This window comes from Corythoichthys intestinalis, chromosome 6, assembly GCF_030265065.1.
Source record: "Corythoichthys intestinalis isolate RoL2023-P3 chromosome 6, ASM3026506v1, whole genome shotgun sequence".
Lineage (NCBI taxonomy): Eukaryota > Metazoa > Chordata > Actinopteri > Syngnathiformes > Syngnathidae > Corythoichthys > Corythoichthys intestinalis.
The window spans coordinates 55975372-55996423 of NC_080400.1; the positions used below are offsets into that span (position 1 = coordinate 55975372).

Genomic DNA, 21052 nt, shown 5'->3' on the forward strand with positions numbered 1-21052 from the left:
GTGGAGAACAGGAGAGGTTCTTAAAAAAGAACTAAGAGCCGAAATATTTACTAGTTGGTAATGTATCAAATACTTATTTCATGCAGTTAAATACAAATTTATTATTTAAAAATTATACAATGTGATTTTCTGGATTTTTGTATTAGATTCCGTCGCTCGCAGTTGAAGAGAACTTATGATACAAATTACAGCCCTCTACATGGCTTGCAAGTGGGAAAACCAGCAAAATCGGCAGTGTATCAAATACTTGGTCTCCCCACTGTATGTTGAATGAGGACGCTTTTTTTCCGCCACGTGGAACTTATGTAGTGCATGTCTTGCAGATGGCAAGAGCGTCGTTTTTTTTCCCCACATACGGAAAAATAAGCAATGATCTCCACTCCAACTGCCTGTTGTGTAACTCCGCCTCCTCAACCCCTCCTCCCTCAGGCGCTTCAGAGAGGGGAGGGGTTGAGGAGGCCGCGGTGCTGAGTTGGTTACGCACATTTGGAGGCTAAATCAAGTATATAATTATTGGATTGCATTATCGGTTGAATTTTTTTAATATCTGGATTATCTGTGTGCCGTCATAATTGCCATTATCGGCCGATAATTATCGGTAACCGATATTATCGTGTATCTTTAGTTTGAATCATTTCAGCGATTTTTTGATAAAACACAAACTCAACTCTCTCGTCGATAAACAACGATGGCACCTGCCACGACCTTTTGTTTCCTGGCTGTGACGTCTCCGCCCCATTTGGCTGTTTCCGGAATACTTTCGGAAATGTTCGTAATTTTTGATCCATTTTCGATAATTGCTCATGAATGGGATTTATTTTTTTGTTAACTTTATTAATATTTGTTATCTTCCCACATAACGGTTCTATTGATAACTCACAGCCCCTTAGTATTATCATTCTCTTTAAAACAGTGGCACCTTTTTAAAACGATATATCGATTCTTGGCAGGAGCATATCGATAACCTTTTGGAATACCAAGTCTCACGGTACATCACCATTTTGATATACAGTATATTGTCACACACCTAATAGGCACATTTGATTTCTACGGAGTTTTTCACAGCTAAGAGTGAATTTAGTCACACGTCGTTGATCGAAGCTTACCTGAGGAGCTCGAGTCGCTGTTGCTGGCGAGCCAACTCCTGCTGTTTGTCCTGTAGGTGCTGCCAGCTGAGCGGGGGAAGACTGAGCAGAGACTTGCCATGCTCAGCCTTCAGGAGGCGCAGAGATTGATTCAAAAGCTCCAAGAAGCAGAGTAGGTTCAGCTGCCCGTCCTCGTACATTTTCCCCAAGTTCAACTGCCAAACACGCATGAGATGTCACGCACCGTGGCAGTCGAAGAATCGAACGCGCTGAGCAAACCTTCTGCGGGTATCGCTCCATCCTCTCCTGAAGGCTGCGGGGGATTTGGAGGAGGCGCTCCGTGCCGTCCAGTACGTACTGGTTCACCTCTCCTTTCAGTGCGCTTTCCAAAATATTAATGTCTCCATCAGTTTTTGACAGCATTACATCCACGACTGACCACAGGGATCGAACCTGAACGCAACAATTTGTCGAATCATAACAACAATAAAAAAAACAAAAAAAACCCCACACAATTCTTACATTTTAAACATTACCTTTTCAGCTTTGTCATCGAGGGGAGACTCCTCCAGCACAGACTTTGCATGGTGCTGTCTGGAATACAAACATTTCAGACAAATTAGCCTGATTGACCAAAGCAGAATAAAAGAAATGAGGAAATAACCAAACCTACTTGAGCAGTTCGTCATACTCCCGACTCTGAGATGTGGTGTCTTGTATAGCCTTCATGATACTCCTACAAGAAAGCAGGTTCTTTTAATGACAGTGGTGTAAATCCCACTAGTGACTCAGCAGAAGTGGAATTTAACAGCCAATGTGTACGTATATGACTCAAGAACAGGAAGTACTGCATTTGAGCCAAATTAGTCTACAATCCTGCTTTTACACCTACAGAAATCAATGGCTTTAATGAATTTGGTTGAATGAATGAATTGAACTTATTTAACGAGGCATTAAATGGCCCTTAATAAAACTTTACAGTGGACATTTTCTCCCCATAATACCGGTATTTAACCCGCTAAGGTCGGTGGATGTGCTGGCACGTCCTGTGCGCACACCATCTTACAAGCCTCTAAGGCTGCAACAACTAATCAATTAAAATCGATTAATAATTTAGATGGCGAACAAATCTGATGATCGATTTTTGCCGGCAGTTATATGACCAGTCCTGTTTGGGTCCTTGTTTGTGTGTGATGTGAGGCTGCCTGCGCGCCAGTGATTAGAGCAAGAGAGACACTCAGGTTGGGTTTCTGAATCAATATTACGGAGTGTCAAGAGTTAGATCGTCTTTTGTGCTGTTCATCCAGTGAGAGGTAAGTAAATGAAGCCAAATGTATGGTTTACATTCTTTGGTGAGAAGACGTTACTACTTAGCACGGAGCGCTAAGCTGGTTAGTAATCATGCTACTCAGTGTCTTAAGTGTGTTTGTATTGTGTTTTGGAGAAGCATGTTGTTATAAGTTATTGTTACATAACAAAGTTGTTTCATTTCTTTTTGTTGAGGTGGTTGCAGCTCAACGTTGCATTCGTAGGAAGAATTGACGGAGAATAAGTTGTCTTTTAGCCAAAACTCTGCGTATTTAATTTCCATTGACATGCGGATACATCCTCTCTCATTGCCGTCTTCACAGGCAATCCCACAAATCAAAGTCATCAAAGTCAAACAAGAAGAAGTAATAAAAGTAGCACTTTAGACAATTAAGTCCCATCCTGCCATCTTGTGGCGAAAAGATAATATGTCAATATTGACAAGCAATAGGAACATTATTTCAACATCAACTGAGGACACATTTATGAATACAAAACATTTCCTCCACCATTTCTATCAACACTTTTTATAAAGAAACCACAGACATACTGTAAACCCACTCATTACGGCTTCTGCCCGATTTATGCTTCTGCGGTCCATTGACTGCCGAGCACTGGTGTAGACCTGACGTAGTCATTTAGCATTTGAAGTTCTGAGTCAAGTGAATGCGTTGCTCTGTAATTCACCACCATGCCACTAAAAGAGTGTGGCTTTGTTCTTGTATGGTTCTGGGGGACTTGTTGAATTCCTTTAGTTTTCCTCTGGTCTTTGACAGCAATGGCAACAGAGATGGAATATGTGTATTTGCAGCTGCAGCTAATCAATATTGAACAACAAATGTTGTTAGTAAAAATGTTGAAGCTTAGGCCATGGACTTCATAATTGTATTGACAGGTCACATCCGTCAGCCACTGCGCAACGCCTTCAAGTAGGGGGCCGTCCTACAGTCCACTTCAGTTATTTGCTGTCGATCACAGTCAACACATGCAAGGATCCAACACCGGATTTAGGTTGAAAAAGTACGAAAGTTGTACCGCACACAAACAGGAAGGATCGTCTCAGGAGTGATTTGTTGGAGGATTCAAGGTAATTATTATATTTTTCGTACCATGCATGCGTTTTGAAACTGTATGAAAAAATATCCATGGGAGAAATTGGCCACTACAGCATCGGCGTTATACTTGGCAATATTTACGTAAAATAAATGCTAACTGCCAGGTTTTTTGCTCTTTTAACAAAGAAGATTGTTTTACTTCCATATCTATAAAGAATTCAGGGTTTTAAGCATTTATTCACAAGAATTTTCAACAGAAAAAGCTCTTTGTTTACATATGGCGGCCGCTGATTTGCTTACAGACTAGCATCATAGCTCGCAATATTTACGTAAAATAACTGCTAACTGCATGTTTTTTTGCTTTTAACCAAGAATCGAGACTTTTGCGTCCATATCTATAAAGAATTCAGTGATTTAAGCATTTGTTCACAAGACACAAACGGAAAAAGCTCTTCGAGTTTCCACTCGGTCAGCTTTGACTGCGATCAGCCCCCCTATGAATCAGCCCCGTGGCCCGTCAAATACATTACATTGAAGTCTGTGCGTAGGTGACACAGAAGACATTTGGAAATGTTTGAAAACGACGGTGTTGTTGCGCTGAACTGGAAACAACGGCTATGGCGTAGGGTCGTAAATCGGTTCTGCATTAACGCTGGGGATCCGCCGTCAACGCTATGCAGAAGCCTAAATCAGCCTAGCACAAATCAGCCTTTGGAATCTCAAGTTCTCAACACAAACTCTATTCCAGTTTCTTTTTAATTATTTGAAAAAAGAAATCCAAACATGTTACAGTACTGTCCTTTTAACAATACTCAGTCTTCCGCTTTTCCCGGGAGTGTTGCGGAATATAAAACGTCTATCTTTTGGTAATGCCAATGTTTTTCTGGATTATTTTGTTACTTTTTTGCCCTTAAAAAGAAGGAAAAAAGAAAACAACCTCAAACTAGGCCTGAGCGATATTGGAAAAAAACTTTCATTGAGATATTTTTGGGGGGACGGGGCGAGACTATAATACTGCAATATTAAAACTAGAAGAATTTTCACTAGTTAACTTGAATAGCTCTGTTTGGGATAGGCCTAAACATATTGGAAAAAAATTAACAATGCAATAATTAGGGCTGTCCCAAACGACTAATTTTCTCCCGATTAGTCAGCCGACAAATTTTACGATTAGTCGACTAATCTTATAATTAAATTTTTTTTATTTATTTATTTATTTATTTTTTTAAAAAAAAACTAATTTAGCAATGAAATTTTTTTTACACTTATCAATTCACAAAAACATTTTGGAACGCTTAAATTCTTTACTGAAGTACAAATAAACAGATAATTAACAATAATAAATCACAAATAAACAATGACTTCAAATGCTGATAGAATTAACTTGTGCAAAAAAATGGAATGTAAACAGATTCAGAACACTGACTTCTCTCCAACATGATTCAAAACAATTCTTAAAAAAATACCTAGCATTTATATTATAGTATACTGTATAATAATTATTCATTGCCAATCAGACTTTTCATAAAGTGTGTCATTTTAAAGGTATTCTTAGTGTAGAATCTGAAGTATGTGGGATTAACTCCAGTGGCCTATACTACGAACCGAGTTCAACCTCCCCAGAAGTAATCCAGTTTACCAGCGGGTAACCGGAGTTGACAAAACCTGGTTGTCTAGTTTGTGATCAATCGGTGCTACGACGCTGATTATGAGGTTGATTAGTCGAACCTGTGTCAACCCAGTCAGAGTTACTGCGCGTTCACATAAAAGGGGGCGGAGAGCAGAGTCAAACACTACTTGTGACGATGGCACGGGCACCTTACTTCACAGAGGAGGAATGCGCGATGATTAAAATCCACCCTCACCGCGAAATCCAACACCGATTCGGCGAGTTGAGCGCGACGGGTCTGTTGACAGCGAATTTACAGATCGTGTGATTTGTGAATGCGTCAATATGCCAGTTTACTTATGTCCATGAAAAGAAATAAAGCCTGCTGTCAGGACAATAAAAGAAGATTTGGTACGTTAACAGTAAGAAATAATTTATCGCGCATCACCACATGAAGCAGGATGATTGTATGTTTAGTCTCCTTGACTGTATGAATACGTATGTTCCTTTTTTTAGTTTGGGCCTAAAAAATCCAGCTCGACCCGACCCGAGTCCGATCAATCAACTTGATTTGCAGGCCCAAGCCCAACCCCCCCTCCCAAAATTTTATGTTGTATTTGTGAGGACTCAGGAGAAGAAGAAAATGCCGGGATGCCATGCGTTGTTGCGTAAATTAAAGCCCGTCTTTTGTAACGAATTTTCGCTGACAAACAAGACTGTAAGATGCATATTCAATAAACATTTATATCTTTTATATTTGTGCGTCTGTCCTATCAGTGGATTTGACAATTTAATCTCTTCGAGTTGGCAGAAAAAAACGCAAGTTTTCTCAATGTTTAAATAGTCTACATATTTCTATGATTATTATAAATATTTACACAACGAAATAACGCTGGAAAGTCCGTTAAATATATTTCTTGTATGAGAGCAAAGCTCCGCATTCGTTTACATTCAGCGATTTCAACAATCAATTTGAAGCGTTTCCATACCCCACTCCGAATCGCACGGCATACAGTGTTCTTACGCAGATATTCAGCATCACCGATGGACTCATGGAATACATATATTGTTCCTGGCAAAAGAGCGCACGGACAGGCACACAAGCTGAGCGGTTGTGAGGGCCTGACTCGGCGGGTTACATTAGTGACGTCCGCCTCGATCAGTTGGCACAGGTAAAGAATTTCCTCACTTGAAAATATGTCTTTCATGGAGAACATCTTCCGGGTACGCCAGCGAATTTTGGCGGTCCCGAAATACCTGTGCCCTCCGGAGAGAGCCCCTCACAATCCGCGCGCCAATGTCGTATGGGTCGTCCAAGTACGCTGTCATTGTCAGGAGGACACGTCCGCGGAGGGGTGCTGTTTAAATAGAGCGTGGTTAATTGGAATCCTGATGTTAAGCAAGATCTAACTCTGACACGACCAGGTTTGGCGTGTGGCGTGTGTTGCCATGGCAACACTTCTCGGTTCCAACATATCCACCTTTCGTAGTCTCGCATAGCCGCGAACTTACGTCGCACGTGATAAAGTCACTCACGAAGTTACCCTGCTAAGCCAGAAAACCGGCTTCGTAGTATAGGCCACAGAAATCGTTATTTATATGACGAACATGACATGTTTTTATTTTGAAATGCTCACCGGAAGTACGTTCGCTAAACCGCTACCGTAATTTCCGGAATATAATGTGCACTTTTTCCCCCCCAAAATCAACTGGTAAACTCATGGTGCGCATTATAAACGGGTACATGGATGGAGACAGAAATATATATGTATTACATATATATATATAAACCGATTTTTTTTCATTGACACGGCCACGTTGTGTTGAAGAAACGTATGCGGCCACCCGTTGCCGACCATTACGGTACGTGACGTCACCGTTTTGTTTCGGTAATACTTCACTCTAATCGGCCGAATGATTTCGTCTCTTCATAAAGCACAGAATTTAGTTTCTTGAACTCATTTGAATCGACGTTTATTGCAGCTCCGCAATTCGGACCATAACAAATGTAAGGACACACACTTCCTGTGTCCGTCAACTATATCGGTCCCTCGGGAAACTCAAACCCAAATACCAATAGTTCCTTTTGTTACTCTCGTGCTGACAGCTATGAGCTCTCACGGATTTCCGACTTACGTTCTCACTTTCATTTTACCGTATCAATCCATGGAAGAAACATTTATTCATCATGAGGAAACGAGCAAGTTATACAGCAGCCTTTATAAGAAAAGTCACATCTGTTTTGTTTTCTCCTAGATTCTGGTAAGTTGGAGAAGTTGTCAAATCATATTACCGTAAATATTGTCAGTTCACGTTAATGTTTTGAACTACCAATGTGCTATGCTTGAGCTGTGTTTCACCAGTCAGTAAAATGACATCTCTGTATCTGTACACAAGCTCTGTTTTCTTGTATTTATTGGTGCTAAAATTAGGGTGCGCGTTATAAACGGGTACAATAATTTCCCCTAGATTTTACAAGTAAATTTGGGGTGCGCATTATACACGGGTGCGCCTTATATTCGGGAAATTACGGTAATTTAAACTTTACACTCCGCATAAAAGCACTTTGTGTGATTGCATGTGGTGTCAGCAATAGATTTTTTTCCTTTTGCAAATGCTTTTAACCAGCGATTTTTCATGTTTGAAGTGTCACCTTTTAACTGCAAGTTTTGGAGAAGGCTGCCTGTTTTATAGCCGGCTAAAGTAGGTTGTCTTTTTTCCCCATTCGCCTCAATGTAGCAATGCTAACGTATATAGTGTTTAATATAGATGCGTTTTCTTATTTTGTATGTCTGAACTTTAATTCTACAGCGTGTTGATGAGAAGTCTCATATGCCATCAGCACGCACACACAAATGGACGCACGCACGTGCGCGCAGCGAATGACCGCTCTCATTTTTATTTACCATGCGATAAATGAACTCACGCGAAAGGCTTAGCAACTTTAATAATACATGTCATTAGTTAGTTAGATGGACTTACAATCTCCTGTCGTTATCATTCACGGCCGACGTGCAGCCAAGCTTGGCATTGAAGAGACAGAACCCAACAGTGTACCCTGTAAGTCAATGTTTTGGACTCTCTGGTGCGCTTTTTTTTTTTTTTTTTTTTTTTGCTTTGTGCCGCTTTTCCCGCTTGCATACCAAGCGTCCGACATTCTGAACTTTCCACGCATATATTTTTTTTAACCCTTCATTAACAGTCGACGGGATGTTGTGCTCGTCGACGGATTTACGTCATCGATGACGTCGACTTTGTCGACTAGTCAGGACAGCTCTACAATATATATTGCCAAGGCTCCACTCTTACGTTTTGCATTAGTTGCCCTAGTGTGCTTAATATATTTTCTTAAGGTGCATCAGCACAAAATGTAGGCACACCCACATTTTCATTGCATCAGATCTAACACCAAAATTTCAATTACTCTCTATATCATATTATTAATATGAGTGAGTCCACTCAAATTCACTCACGCATTGACGTTCACGCTGCCGAGAACAGACTCTCACACAATAGGTTGCCACAGACTGGGCTATGGCTCGTGAAACAATCTAAACATTTGTGCCTTTGATCGTAGAGCTACTGAGGCGTCACTGGCGAGATCAAAGCTACAAACCTGTTAATCATTGTTAACTTTAAGTACCAAACACAAGCTGCACAGCTTAGAAGGAGGAAAGGTGAAGTGCTGTAAGAGCATGAAGCTGAAAAACAAACATGTTTTTCACATTAAAAACCCAATCCTTTTCACTCGATTCCAATCCTCGGAAAAATAGCGCAATTGGCCAAATTTTCGATTACCGTAAATTCCGGACCATTGAGCGCCCCGGATTACAAGCCTCACCCAGTACATTTTTTAAGGAAAAAGCATTCTGTACATACATAAGCCTCTCCTGCCTATAAGCCGCGTGTGCCCACATATTAAACTGAAATATTTATAAAGAAATACACAGTTTTCCAAGTTTAAATACCATATTTTAACAAATCGGGTTATGATACAGCGCGTGACTTACAGGTAAGGGAGGTGCGGAAGAGCAAGAGACATGCTGTCGTTGTTGGTGCGGGTGTGTCTGTGTGTGTGCGTCGGCTGCTAGAGGCAGCAGTCGTGTGTTGTTCGACGAGTTTCCAAAATAAAGAATTGCAACCTAACTTAACGGGTTACTATTTGTCATCGTTATAATACCTTAAAGTGCTTGTGACACGAAAAAGCATGTTTATTTCATAATACACGCGGTATTTTATGCTCCTGAATGATATGGACCGCTTGGATGTGTGTGGAAGCGATCGCTATATTTATTTAGTTTTTTGAATCCCGCGCCAGGAAAATGAGTGACTTCCGGCTTCGGTCTCGCATTGAGGAGGAGGGCGCTGTGACGTGTACGGTAGAAGACGTCCTCTTCACGCTACAGTGTACTGTTGTGTATGAGGACGAAGGATTCAGCTGATTTTGCGGATTAATACTTTTATTTTTTGCATCACGCCAGCCAAACGGCTGCAGAAAAATCATTCTGTATGCGGGAGAGGCGTATGCGCCTTTTTGGAGTTTCAAAAGGTTCCCATTCACCGTGGATATTTACTGTGGGACCATTGGACTTACAAGGAAGTGAGTAAACATCTTGTTTTGTATTATCTCAAAGACGAATACAGTGATTACAAAGTAAACACTACAAACTTTCTTTAAATAAAGGACTACTTACGTTTGATCATTGATAGGCATGTAAAAAGCTATCCTCACGCTCATTAGCAGTTAGCTGTTAGCACGTTAGCTACACAACAATTCCAGCCACCCTCCTCCAGGGAACGAACTGTAAATTGCTCTCCGCCGGGCAGTTTGCCGATCCGCAAAGAAACTCGACAACCGGGTCGTCATGTCAAATAATCCAGGCTAGTTATGTGTGATTTTCCACTTCGAAGACTTTGAAACATCCCTCGGTTCGGGTTAGCATGTCGGCTAGCTGTCACTCCTGGTCTGTTTGCATTCTCCGAAGCCGGGGAAGGGAAATGACATATGTCCGATTTAGGTGTCATAAAATATCGTTCGGCAGGTGTGACAGTAAAGGTAAAGTCGACTGTTTTGACCATTATGGAGTAATTTTGCCATGACGTCTTGAATAAATGGATTTTTATTATTTTATATTCCATTTAGCACAAGTTATTTGTCATGACCATGCCATTTATTTAGCAATTGGGGAAAGTACTTGGGTAAAAAGAATATCCTGTAAAAATATTGAAGTAAAGAGACAGAAACAATGACATTTTGCCGCTCTCTTCGTCGCGTTTTCCTCATTGTGAATAGTTCCCCCTCGACGGGCTGACTGGTCCTTCTCAAGCCATTTATATAGCTATTGGGGAAAATACTTGGATAAAAAGAATATCCTGTAAAAATATTGGGAGTAGAGAGACTGAAACAATGACATTTTGCAGCTCTCTTCGTCTCGTTTTCCTCGTTCTGAACAATTCCCCCTCAATGGGCTGAATAGTAAAACCGATGAGCCTAGTCTACCGCTGACGTCATCCACCTGTTGGGGACGCTAAAGCCCTATAATTGTAGGCGTGGCTAACCGGCAGATTAAAAGACTAATTTCTCGTCATCTGCGCTTTGCTAAATTGTTGTATATGGTCGAATCGTCTCAAAATATGATTCTAATTCACATAATAATGCCATTTAAGACTTTTTTTCTGGTGTCGTATGCTCTTTAACTTTTCTTTCCAAACAGCGCCAGCAACACGGCACTTAGCTGACTCCTCAAGCTCACTCCTTAGCGTGTCGTCCTCTTCATCACGCAGCAGACCGGCTTTTCGAAACCAGTTGGTGATGGTGGATTTTTTTCACGCTGCTCCACGCTGTCAGACTTTTGTAAAAGTTGCTCTTCGCATACGACCATTTTTATAAACGATCTGACTCCGCTGGCCATCCAAACCTTCAATTCAACTCGGCACATCATATCCATTTCTTCTAGCATGATGCGGGTATGCTAGTTCTCCGTGTGTTTTTCAAACACTGAGAGAATAGTCTGAGACCCAGCCCATTAACGCCCTCTCGAGCAAGTACAAAATCAATCGATAAATCAGATTCGTTTATTTGCGTGATGTGCTCTTAACGAGCGGTGTCACTCTTCCGCGTCGGAAGTCATCTCCACAACACAGATGGCGAACAGGAGAGCCGAAAATATGTTCCAATCCACGGTAAAATCAGTTTTAAATTACCAAAAACACATCGACACAAGTCAGTGACAACAGTGTCTCGCGCTAGCCATGTTGAATAAACTCCGCTCTCCTCGTATGTTTACTTCCGCGCGCAAGTCCCTCGTCCCGCCCGTCGCTGATTGGTCCACTCCGCTGTCTGTTTGCTGTGGCTTGCTCCGCTCTGAAAATTTTATCCGCTTAATGGTGGCCAGACTCAATAGCTGGAACAGCGGTGAGTCTGGGGTACCAGGCTATGCTAATTCTACTAATGCACAAAGATGAGGGTCTGCTACTTTTATTCGTGCACAAAGCACAAACTTAAAATACGGGTAAGAGTGCCAACTAGCGTCTTCTTCGACACACATATTCCACGTGTCTTATGCTTGCATTTTATGCTCGAGCGCTCCTGGCGGTCGTTAGAAAAATTGATAAATTGGCCGCATCATTGCATACGCCGCAGGATTCAAAATGAGGGAAAAAAGTAGCGGCTTGTAATCCGGAATTTACGGTACGTTATCGGATCGGGACATCCCGAGTTAACGGTTATAAATTCAAGCATAGGGCAAGGGGACTCACCGGGATCCATTCTGGCACTCTAATTGAACATTTTTCTGGCGTTCCTCCGCCTTCAGAAACCTTTTCCGGACCATACGGAGTCTTTTAAGCGCCATGTCGTGGGAGGACGTCGGCTTGGTGGCCACTTCTGACACCCAGCTATCATCTGAAGCTAAAATTTGACTTTAACTAGAAAAACGTAACAAGTGTAGTTGAAAACAAGCTTACCTGTGGTGAACGTTTTCATTTCCTGTGCGATGACATGCGCAGCTACATGGACCATCAAGTTCAGAAATTTGGGGCCTCCGGGCGTGAGTAACAAGGACCCGATGATTTTGGAGCCACCATATCCAGTTTCCTCCTAAAGAGAAGCAAAAAAAAGCATTAAGACAAAAGTCCAGCTTTCCCGACTATGTCGACGTCATCGATAACGTCAATGCGTTGACTGTTTATGACGGGTTGAAAAATATATATGCGGATATAGTTGACAATGGCGGACGCTCGGGATGCAAGCGGAGAAAAAGACATAGCCAAAGAATAGACTTATTTTAACGAAAATAAGGAAGATGCAACAGTCTTGTGCGGTCTCTGCAAATCTGAGCTTTCATACCATGGCAGCACGTCGGCCATGAATGAACACTTGAAGCACCATCACCCAGGTGTAATTTTGGAAGACAAGAAACACCAAGCTGGCAGATCGTAAGTCCATGTTACTAACGATTTTTTTATATTTAAGTTGCCTTTGTGTGCATCGTATCAACCGGCATCATTAAGTTTTTTTTCACATACTTATCTCCACTGACACGTGAGTGACGTGACATTTATTTATCTACTCTGCTGCTGCTCCCGAAAGCTATAGGTCCCACCATCTCTGTGCGCAGCATGCAGATTGTATTTGTTAGGATCATGGAAGCTCCCACTTGGGGAAAAAAAATATTAAAATACTGTGTATATATATATACACACATACATACACACACACACACACACACATTGAAGAAAATAAGTATTTGAACACCCTGCTATTTTGAAAGTTCCCCTACTTAGAAGTCAAGGAGGAGTCCAAAATTTTAATCTTAGGTGCATGTCCACAGAGAGGGAGAATCTTAAAAGAAAAATCCAGACATCACAATGCATGCTTTTTTAACAATTTATTTGTGTGATACAGCTGCAAATAAGTATTTGAACACCTGTCTATCAGCTAGAATTCTGACCCTGAACAACCCGTTAGTCCACCTATTAAAGGTCCACCTTCACTCCATGTATTATCCTAAATCATATGCACTTGTTTAAGGTCGATAGCTGCATAAAGACACCTGTCCACCCCATACAATAAGTAAGACTCAAACTTGTAACAGTGCTAAGACAAAGGAGCAGTCCAAAGACACCTGAGAAAAAAACATTAACCCAAAAGTACACCTCCACAAGGCTTGAAAGGGCTACCGAGGAATTGCTAAGCAGTTTGGTGAAAAAATGTCCATTTTGGCAGCATTCACTAGACAATGGAAGAAGCTTAAAATAACAGTCAATCCCCATCGGTGTGGAGCCCCATGTAAGATATCACCTCGTGGTATCCCAATGATCCGAAGAAGGGTGAGTAATTAGCCAAGAACTACTCGACAAGAGTTGGTCAATGACCTGAAAAGAGCTGGGACCACCATTTCCAAGGTTACTGTTGGTAATACACCAGACGTTATGGTTTGAAATAATGCATGGCATGGAAGGTTCCCCTGCTTAAACCAGCACATGTCAAGGGCAGTCTTAAATTTGCCTATGACCATTTGGATGATGCAGAGGAGTCATGGGAGCAGGTTTTGTGGTCAGATGAGATAAAAATATAACTTTTTGGTCATAATTCCACTAACCGTGTTTGAAGGAAGAAGAATGATTAGTACTATCGCAAGAACACGATCCCTACCGTGAAGCACGGGGGTGGTAGCATCATGCTATGCGGGTGTTTTTCTGCACATGGGACAGGTCGAGTGCACTGTATTAAAGAGGATGACTAGGGCCCTGTACTGTGAGATTTTGGGGAACAACCTCCTTCCCTCAGTGAGAGCATTGAAGATGGGTCGTGACTGGGTCTTCCAACATGACAATGACCTGAAGCACACAGCCAGGAAAACCAAGGAGTGGCTCAGTAAGGAGCATAAAAAGGTTCTAGCCGGTCTCCAGACCTAAATCCAAAAAAAAAAAAAAAAACCTTCGGCGACAGCCCAGAAACCTGACTGACGGGTGGGCAAAGATTCCTCTTGCAGTGTGTGCAAACCTGGCGAAAAACTACCGGAAACGTTTGACCTCTGTAATTGCAAACAAAGGCTACAGTACCAAATATCAATATTCGTTTCCTCAGGTGTTCAAGTACATGCACCTACGATGAAAATTACCGACCCCTCCATGATTTCTTAAGTGGGAGAACTTGCAAAATGGGGTGTTCAAATGCCCATTTTACTCACTGTATATGTACACCGAATATGTACAGTGGGGACAACAAGTATTTGATACACTGCCAATGGGAAAACCCACTGGAAGTGTATCAAATACTTGTTCTCCCCACTGTATGTATATAAAAATAATTGTTTCCAAAAATAGGGCAAGCTTGACACCTGAGCATGTAGACATGCTCACCTTCATTTTAATGTGAACAATACCGACATACCACAAAAAGAAATGGTAAGAATTGTTGTGACTCCTGTTGGAAAGGTAAAGTCAGTGTTTCTGTTTACATTCAATTCTTTTGCACCAATTAATAACAGCAGCATGTGACCTCATTTTTTGCGATTTATTATTGTTTTTTATGTTTATTATTTGTACGTTCAGAAAGAATTTAAGTGTTACTAAATGTGTTTGTGAATTAATAAGCATAAAAAAAATTTAATTGCCAAATTTGTAAAAAAAGACTCATCGTAAAAAAAAAAAAAAAAAGTCAGCTGACTTATTGGGAGAAAAATACCGTATTGGCAAGAATAAAAGACTTTTTTTGCATTGAAGTAAAACTGAAATAGAGGGGGTCGTCTTATATTCGCGGTCTAGACATTGTATCCATTCACGACGCTAGATGGCGCCAGATATCATTGAAGCGATGTTCTGTCATGACAGATCTCAGCTATTCCTAAATTTGACCAGTTTGCATTATTTCATTGCAATGTTTTTCCTTATTGATTTGTTTCAAGACTACAGTTACAGTAAGACTTCACTTTCATGGTTATTGCAGTTATTGCAATTTTGTTGTTTCATCACAATAGATTGGTTTATTTACATTTCAAAAATCAGAAGCCATTCATTTACGAATGTGATTGCACTTTAGTTTACAAATTTAAATGATCAGATATTAAGATTTGAATGAGGCAAAATAACATGCTTTTTCTCTCAAATATATTGTTATAATCATTTGTTTCTGATGTACTGTATTTATTTTCTGTGTAAAAATTTGGTGTTCAAAAAGTATTTTTTCAAACTTGCGTATTGAAAAAGAGGGGGTCGTCTTATAATTGGGGCCGTCTTATATTCGGGCCAATACGGTAATGGTTTGGGACAGCCCTAGACAAAAGATGAGCGGGGTTGATAACTATGAAATTTAGGGTTGGGAACCTCTGGGTACCTCATATGATACGCGATACAAGCAAGCCTGTTGACAGGGGGGGCGGGCATCCGGGTATGTTGTCCCGGGCCTCAGGACCATAGGGGCCCCTGAATAACCCTTAATTTATTTTACATTTACATATTTTTATTTAAATCATTGTCTGAATAAATATTATGTTCTACTCAATATCTACTAAAAACTTTAACATATTAAATATTTCAAACATATATTTTTTCCTTTTTTGCACAACGAACGCCTCCCCCCTCCACCCAATCTGTCTTGGCAGAGAATGGTTTGACCCCGCTCTGGCTCAAGGCTACACTATGTACGAGCCCTGAAGCGGGAAATTAAAATCTGTCATTATTATAAACTCTAAACAAGGCCAGTTGTCATAAATCGGGTGTGCAGTAAAGAAAAAGAGAGGTAGATCATAGAGATATACAAGAAAAAATGATGAAGTTTTTAAAAGGGGGACAAGAAGCCAGAGAATTGGGGCAAGAGTTGGCTGTGGACGGTAATGTCGGAAAGTGAACTACAGCCGCTAACACTGAACGTTTACATTTTCGATTACAGTGACCAAAGCCCGATTCGAGTGACACCGGCTGCTTGTAGCCTATTGAGCCGCGGTATAACAAGACATGCTGCTCGCGTTAAGCCGAGGAGAATGAAGGTGATGGGAGATCAGAGATATATGTTAGTCTGTGGGGAGCAGGTGCGCGAGGCTGAACAGACTTGGATTTCACTGATGTTATAAATGACTTTGCTGTCAAAAAATCTAGGCGCATCACTGCTTGAGGGCTTGATAACCCCAGGGATGTGGAGTGGGCAGGCACAGGATGTTTAGTTATACTGTTTTGTTGTTTAGCAGGCAGGCATAGCACTCTCAGTTGTATTGTATTGTAGCCTAAATGAGACAATAGATGGAACTTGTTTATATTGTTTCACATCACGTTAGTCTGGTCAATTTAACTGTCTATCTCAAACTAAATAATCTGAAAATATACACTGTCAATGCTTGCATAGCGTTAAAAGTACTGCGTATGTTGTCGTGACTAGCCGGTGACAGGGTTGGGGTCGTGCGGGCCCTATAATGGTCTCTTGTCCCCTGGCCCCTGCAAGTCGATTGACAGCCCTGGATACAAGGCTCACGATACTGATCATCTCACGATATGGCGATACAACAACTAGTGATGCACGGGTCAGCAAATCATTCTATAATATACAATTAATTAATTTTTGGTCACTTGTCGACTTTGCGGCATTTCTGGATCATTTACTATTGAGCCGGGGGGCATTTACGGATCACTTACTGTTGATTTTCGGTTACTGAACATGAATGAATGTCCCGAAATGAACTGGAAGAGACTCAAAATCAACAGGCTGTGAATGCTGTTTCAGTGGCGTTGACAGTTCCAGGCGTCCAATCCATCTTTGACCCCCCCCCCCCCCCACACACACACACACACACAGTCAAAATGGATTGGACATCTAGCGCTGTCAATGGCAACCAATGAAAAACAAAGACATTATTGTAGTGGAAGATTTTGGTAGCCAACAGTTTGCCAATGCCCACCCACTCTCCCAGCCCAAACTTTTAAAAATGATATATCGATTCCTGGCAGGAGTATATCGATAACCTTTTGGGATACTAAGTATCGCGATACATTGTCACACCCCCAAAAGTGACATCCTCACCATAATTTCTCGCAGCCAAGCGGCGGCCTCTTTGCGAAACACGGCGTGCTCCGTCTTTGCAATTGTACCATCCGGAGACAAGCAATACCTAAAGTAGTAAAAAAGCAAGTCAATAAAATTTCACAGGCACTGGTCAATCTCGCCTCCTTACCTGAATGTCTGTTGATACCGTATTGGATTTAGTTTCTCCAACAGGAAACTCATTACAACGTAGAAGGCTTCGTTGTTTGGCTCATCAAACATATTTCTAATCATAACATGAGAAACAGTGAGCCTGGACTTGTAAAACGCTTTTATTGTCATTTAAAGGATGCTAAAAGGAAGACTTACGGGCTCAGGTTGAGGCGTCGTAAACCGCTATACTTTCCGGGTTGGAAATCAAGTCCAAGAAGACAATTCCACAAGTATTGACCGAGGTCTTTTTGTGGCTTCGTTTTATGCGCCATTGCCAATTCAAACTCAAAATACTAAGGCCGAAAAAGAGCACTAAATGTGTCTCAGCCACAATGTTTTCCCGCACCCGCCATCAAAAGACGACCGCGCCAACTTTTATAGCAAGTACCCGGATGTTGTCTTCTTCGGTGGCAGTCTTCGTCTTCTTCTTTTTGTGTATTACATTACCGCCGTCTACCAGACTGGTATGGAGTCACAGGAGTGCCAAAATTAAAAATAAATAAATAAATAAATATAAAGAGAAATAAATATATAAAGAAATAAAAATATAACGGTATACTTTGTCATTGACATTTACTTTCGGTCATTGAACACCACAAACGAAAGGGAAAATGGCGTTTCTCCGACGCCCCGCAAAGCCCAAACCGTTTGACCGACGGTCATCGTTCGAATATCAAAATGACCGGAATTTTTACGCGACGGAGGGAATTTTTTGAAGGACCCCTTAAAAATTTCCGTTCGCCCGTTAACGCGTTTTTTTTTCTTTTCCGAAATGTATGTAGTCCTACAATTTTTGACCAAATCGTGTATTTTACACATAAAAAATTCCAGGACAGTAAGGGGCATAAAGGTTGTGTATATGACAAAAATTTATGGTTCCGCCAAAATTCGCCAAAACTTGCCTTTTAATTTCTAATGGGATGTCATTAACTGCTATGTACGTCCAAATTTCCCATTCAAATCATCAGGAAGTGGCCTGATATCAACAGGATGGGTCCCCGAAATGTCCCCATATCAACAGGAAGTGACCTAATATCAACAGGACGTGTCCCCGAAATGTCCCCAAATCCCCAAAACCTGATGGATCTGTATCTACCACAGCAAATCCCCGATGTAATTTCTCCAGAAATTGCAGTTTCTAGGTCATTTGTAAATTAAATCCAACTGGAACTGATATTTCAACTACAAACCCACAATCCATTATTTATTTAATCTGATTTTGTTATATTTTAGCAATGATGCTCAGTTAATTCCTCCCTGCCAAACATTTTTTATCTAATTATTTATGTATTGTGAATTTTATTGACATGTTTGAAATGCTATGGATACAAATATTATACTTTTGGTACTTGTTTTAAAAAATGTGGAATAGCTCTGGAAAATGTTTAAATTTACAAAAGTTAATTTTCCAAATACGACGTAATTCAATTAACTTTTCTTTTTTCTACACCAGGTTGAGTTTATGGCCATGCTAAGATATACGTATTTTATATAATAAGTACTGTACTTCATTTATTATTTCATTCTAGGAACCAAAAGTGTCTATATGTGATGTTTCTTCCGGACCAACCTAAAACCACGCACGATGGACGTAAATGTAGAAAGCGATACCAAAGCATGCCGAAAAAGTAAAGTTGACAAGAAACTTCTCCGTAAACAGATTAAATCCAGTCACACTTTGCTGAGACATGAAGGAATCAGCACTACTTCAATGCCTACCAAGGTAACATTTATATATATTGTAATCACAAGAATTGAAAGCTGTCATACGGTTACTACGATATCTCGTTCACATTTATATGTTTTGTGGGATTTATTCATTCATTCATCTTTCCCACCGCTTATCATCGCGACGGTGGCGGGGATGTTGGAAATGGAAAGGGACTTTAAAATAAACGGCTAATTGTTTTTTATTGGGCGAAACAGTGCCCTCGTTTAACGTGTATATAGTTGTGATGGGCAAATGAAGCCTTGAAAATTTCCATCCAACTGGTTCTAGAAAAGGTTCATTTCTTGAGGCCTCACGTACGTGGTTTATTATCATTAATAAGAAGCACTGCAGAGACGCTAAGAACTGGAATGTACTAGCATATTTACATACAAATGAAGAATGAAGTCTTTCAGAGACAGTGGCCACTACTAGAGGTGGACCGATTTGGGATTTTCAAATGCCGATACCAATATGAAAAAATAAATTTCAGCTGATTGCGGATCTCCAAAGCTGATTTTGTAAGCCGATTTACTAAAAAAAAATGCTTTAAAGAACTTTCAAATTCACCTCAGCGGTAAAGGATTAATTCAGTCTAGTGCTATCAAACCAACGAACGCAGCACTTGTTTTTATGATTATACCCACTCAGCAAGAACAGGACATTTTCAAATAATTAAACCCACCAGGAAGTCACGACGAGATATAAACAAGTGAGAGTTTAAAAGGATGCTTGCCATGCTGATACTGCTGCGAATGCTATGCTAACGCTATGAATTACATTTATAGTGTAAGGATCACTCTGTAAACACCTTAAAAAGCTAAAGCAACATTGCATATTCTCTCGTGCAAAAAAAAAACAAAAAAATCTTACAATATTTACAAAATAGGCAAGCCAGAAGCTGTCCTGTAGCGAACTGCCTTCAAGCTGCTGCAGGGTCCTTCCGGAGTCCAACCGTCAGAAAGAGGCAGCCCCAATTGCCCGCACAGATGCCTGATCAAAATCCTTTTTATCGACTTTTGTTTTGTGTTATGGCCAATATTGTCAAAAAGTCCATATAATTGGCCCAATATATCGGGCTACCTCTAGTCATCTCAGTGGACAGTAGGCATGTGCCGGTATGATATTCTGACTGTATGATAACCTGAAGCCAAAATATCACGGTTTCACGTTGTCATGATATTGCAATTACGGCTCTAAAATCTGTTACCTTGAGATATCTGAGTTAAGAAAAAAAAACCTTTTTTTCCATTGAACAGGATTTTTAGTTTTCAAAACGTATTAGCAAATTGGAACATAAGTATGATGTTCAGTAAAAAAAAAAAAAAAAATACTGTGTGTGTATATATATATATATATATATATATATATATATATATATATATATATATGGTGGAAACCACTCAGGTGACTTGAAGTTCCGCTCTGAGACCCCCAATTTGGCCAGATTTCAAAATTGTCCTATATGCATGTGTGATACATCATTGGAAAGCTTAAAATCTCAATTTTCTGGGGGGGTGATTTTGAACAGGAGGGCATTTAAAAAAAAAAATAATTAAAAAGCAAAACCCTATCTGGAGGTGAGAGCACACGAGATCAGACTTACAGACGCCATGACTTTAATGAGATATTATCGCGTACTTACCTCTTTTCGAGCCAAAAACTCCATGTAGCATCTATCACTGAGTGTCAAGACACAGCTGTGAATAACCACAGCTGGATTTTTGGGGGGATTTTATAGGTGAAACATGGTACTATAATAAGGGTCGCGATGCAGAAATCGCAGACATCAAGGAGTGGTCGAGATTTTCCTTTTCATATATTTACCCCTTTAAACGTTTCTTTTCAATTTTTCTTAGTTTGGATCGATTATCATCTAACATATCGGAGAAAATGCGACAGTAACAAAAAAATACAATTTAGCGATAGTTATGAGGTAGATATCCGTGACTTTTACAGACACCATTTTTTTTCATTGTGACGTCATTTGTTTAAAAGTTTAAAATACGCGAGTGAATAATTTTTTAAAGTCTTTTTTTTTTTTTAACTAAATATTAGACATCAATTAATGATTCAAAGCTAAAAATGACGGACATT

At 40.4% G+C, this 21052-nt stretch overlaps 2 protein-coding genes across 4 annotated transcripts in view; one reads left to right on the top strand and one right to left on the bottom strand.

Annotated features, from left to right (window-relative positions):
• haus6 (HAUS augmin-like complex, subunit 6) overlaps nucleotides 1-17683 on the bottom strand; it is a 31476-nt gene extending 13793 nt beyond the window's left edge. The window contains exons 1-9 of one of the 3 annotated variants that reach the window (XM_057838832.1): nucleotides 17404-17683; nucleotides 17225-17320; nucleotides 17074-17161; nucleotides 12024-12156; nucleotides 11817-11961; nucleotides 1759-1821; nucleotides 1622-1679; nucleotides 1365-1538; nucleotides 1107-1300 (exon numbers count right to left, since the gene is read on the bottom strand). In XM_057838832.1, the coding sequence (XP_057694815.1) occupies nucleotides 1107-1300; nucleotides 1365-1538; nucleotides 1622-1679; nucleotides 1759-1821; nucleotides 11817-11961; nucleotides 12024-12156; nucleotides 17074-17161; nucleotides 17225-17320; nucleotides 17404-17519 (1067 nt within the window). In that variant the 5' untranslated portion in view covers nucleotides 17520-17683. Of the gene's footprint in view, nucleotides 1-1106; nucleotides 1301-1364; nucleotides 1539-1621; nucleotides 1680-1758; nucleotides 1822-11816; nucleotides 11968-12023; nucleotides 12157-17073; nucleotides 17162-17224; nucleotides 17321-17403 lie in introns of all 3 variants that reach the window. The other 2 variants (XM_057838831.1, XM_057838833.1) reach the window with 2 other exon arrangements.
• A 1133-nt stretch (nucleotides 17684-18816) lies between these two features.
• alkbh8 (alkB homolog 8, tRNA methyltransferase) overlaps nucleotides 18817-21052 on the top strand; it is a 30241-nt gene continuing 28005 nt past the window's right edge. Inside the window, exon 1 of the mRNA XM_057839555.1 lies at nucleotides 18817-18970. Coding sequence (XP_057695538.1) covers nucleotides 18833-18970 — 138 coding nt within the window. The 5' untranslated portion in view covers nucleotides 18817-18832. The remainder of the gene's footprint in view (nucleotides 18971-21052) is intronic.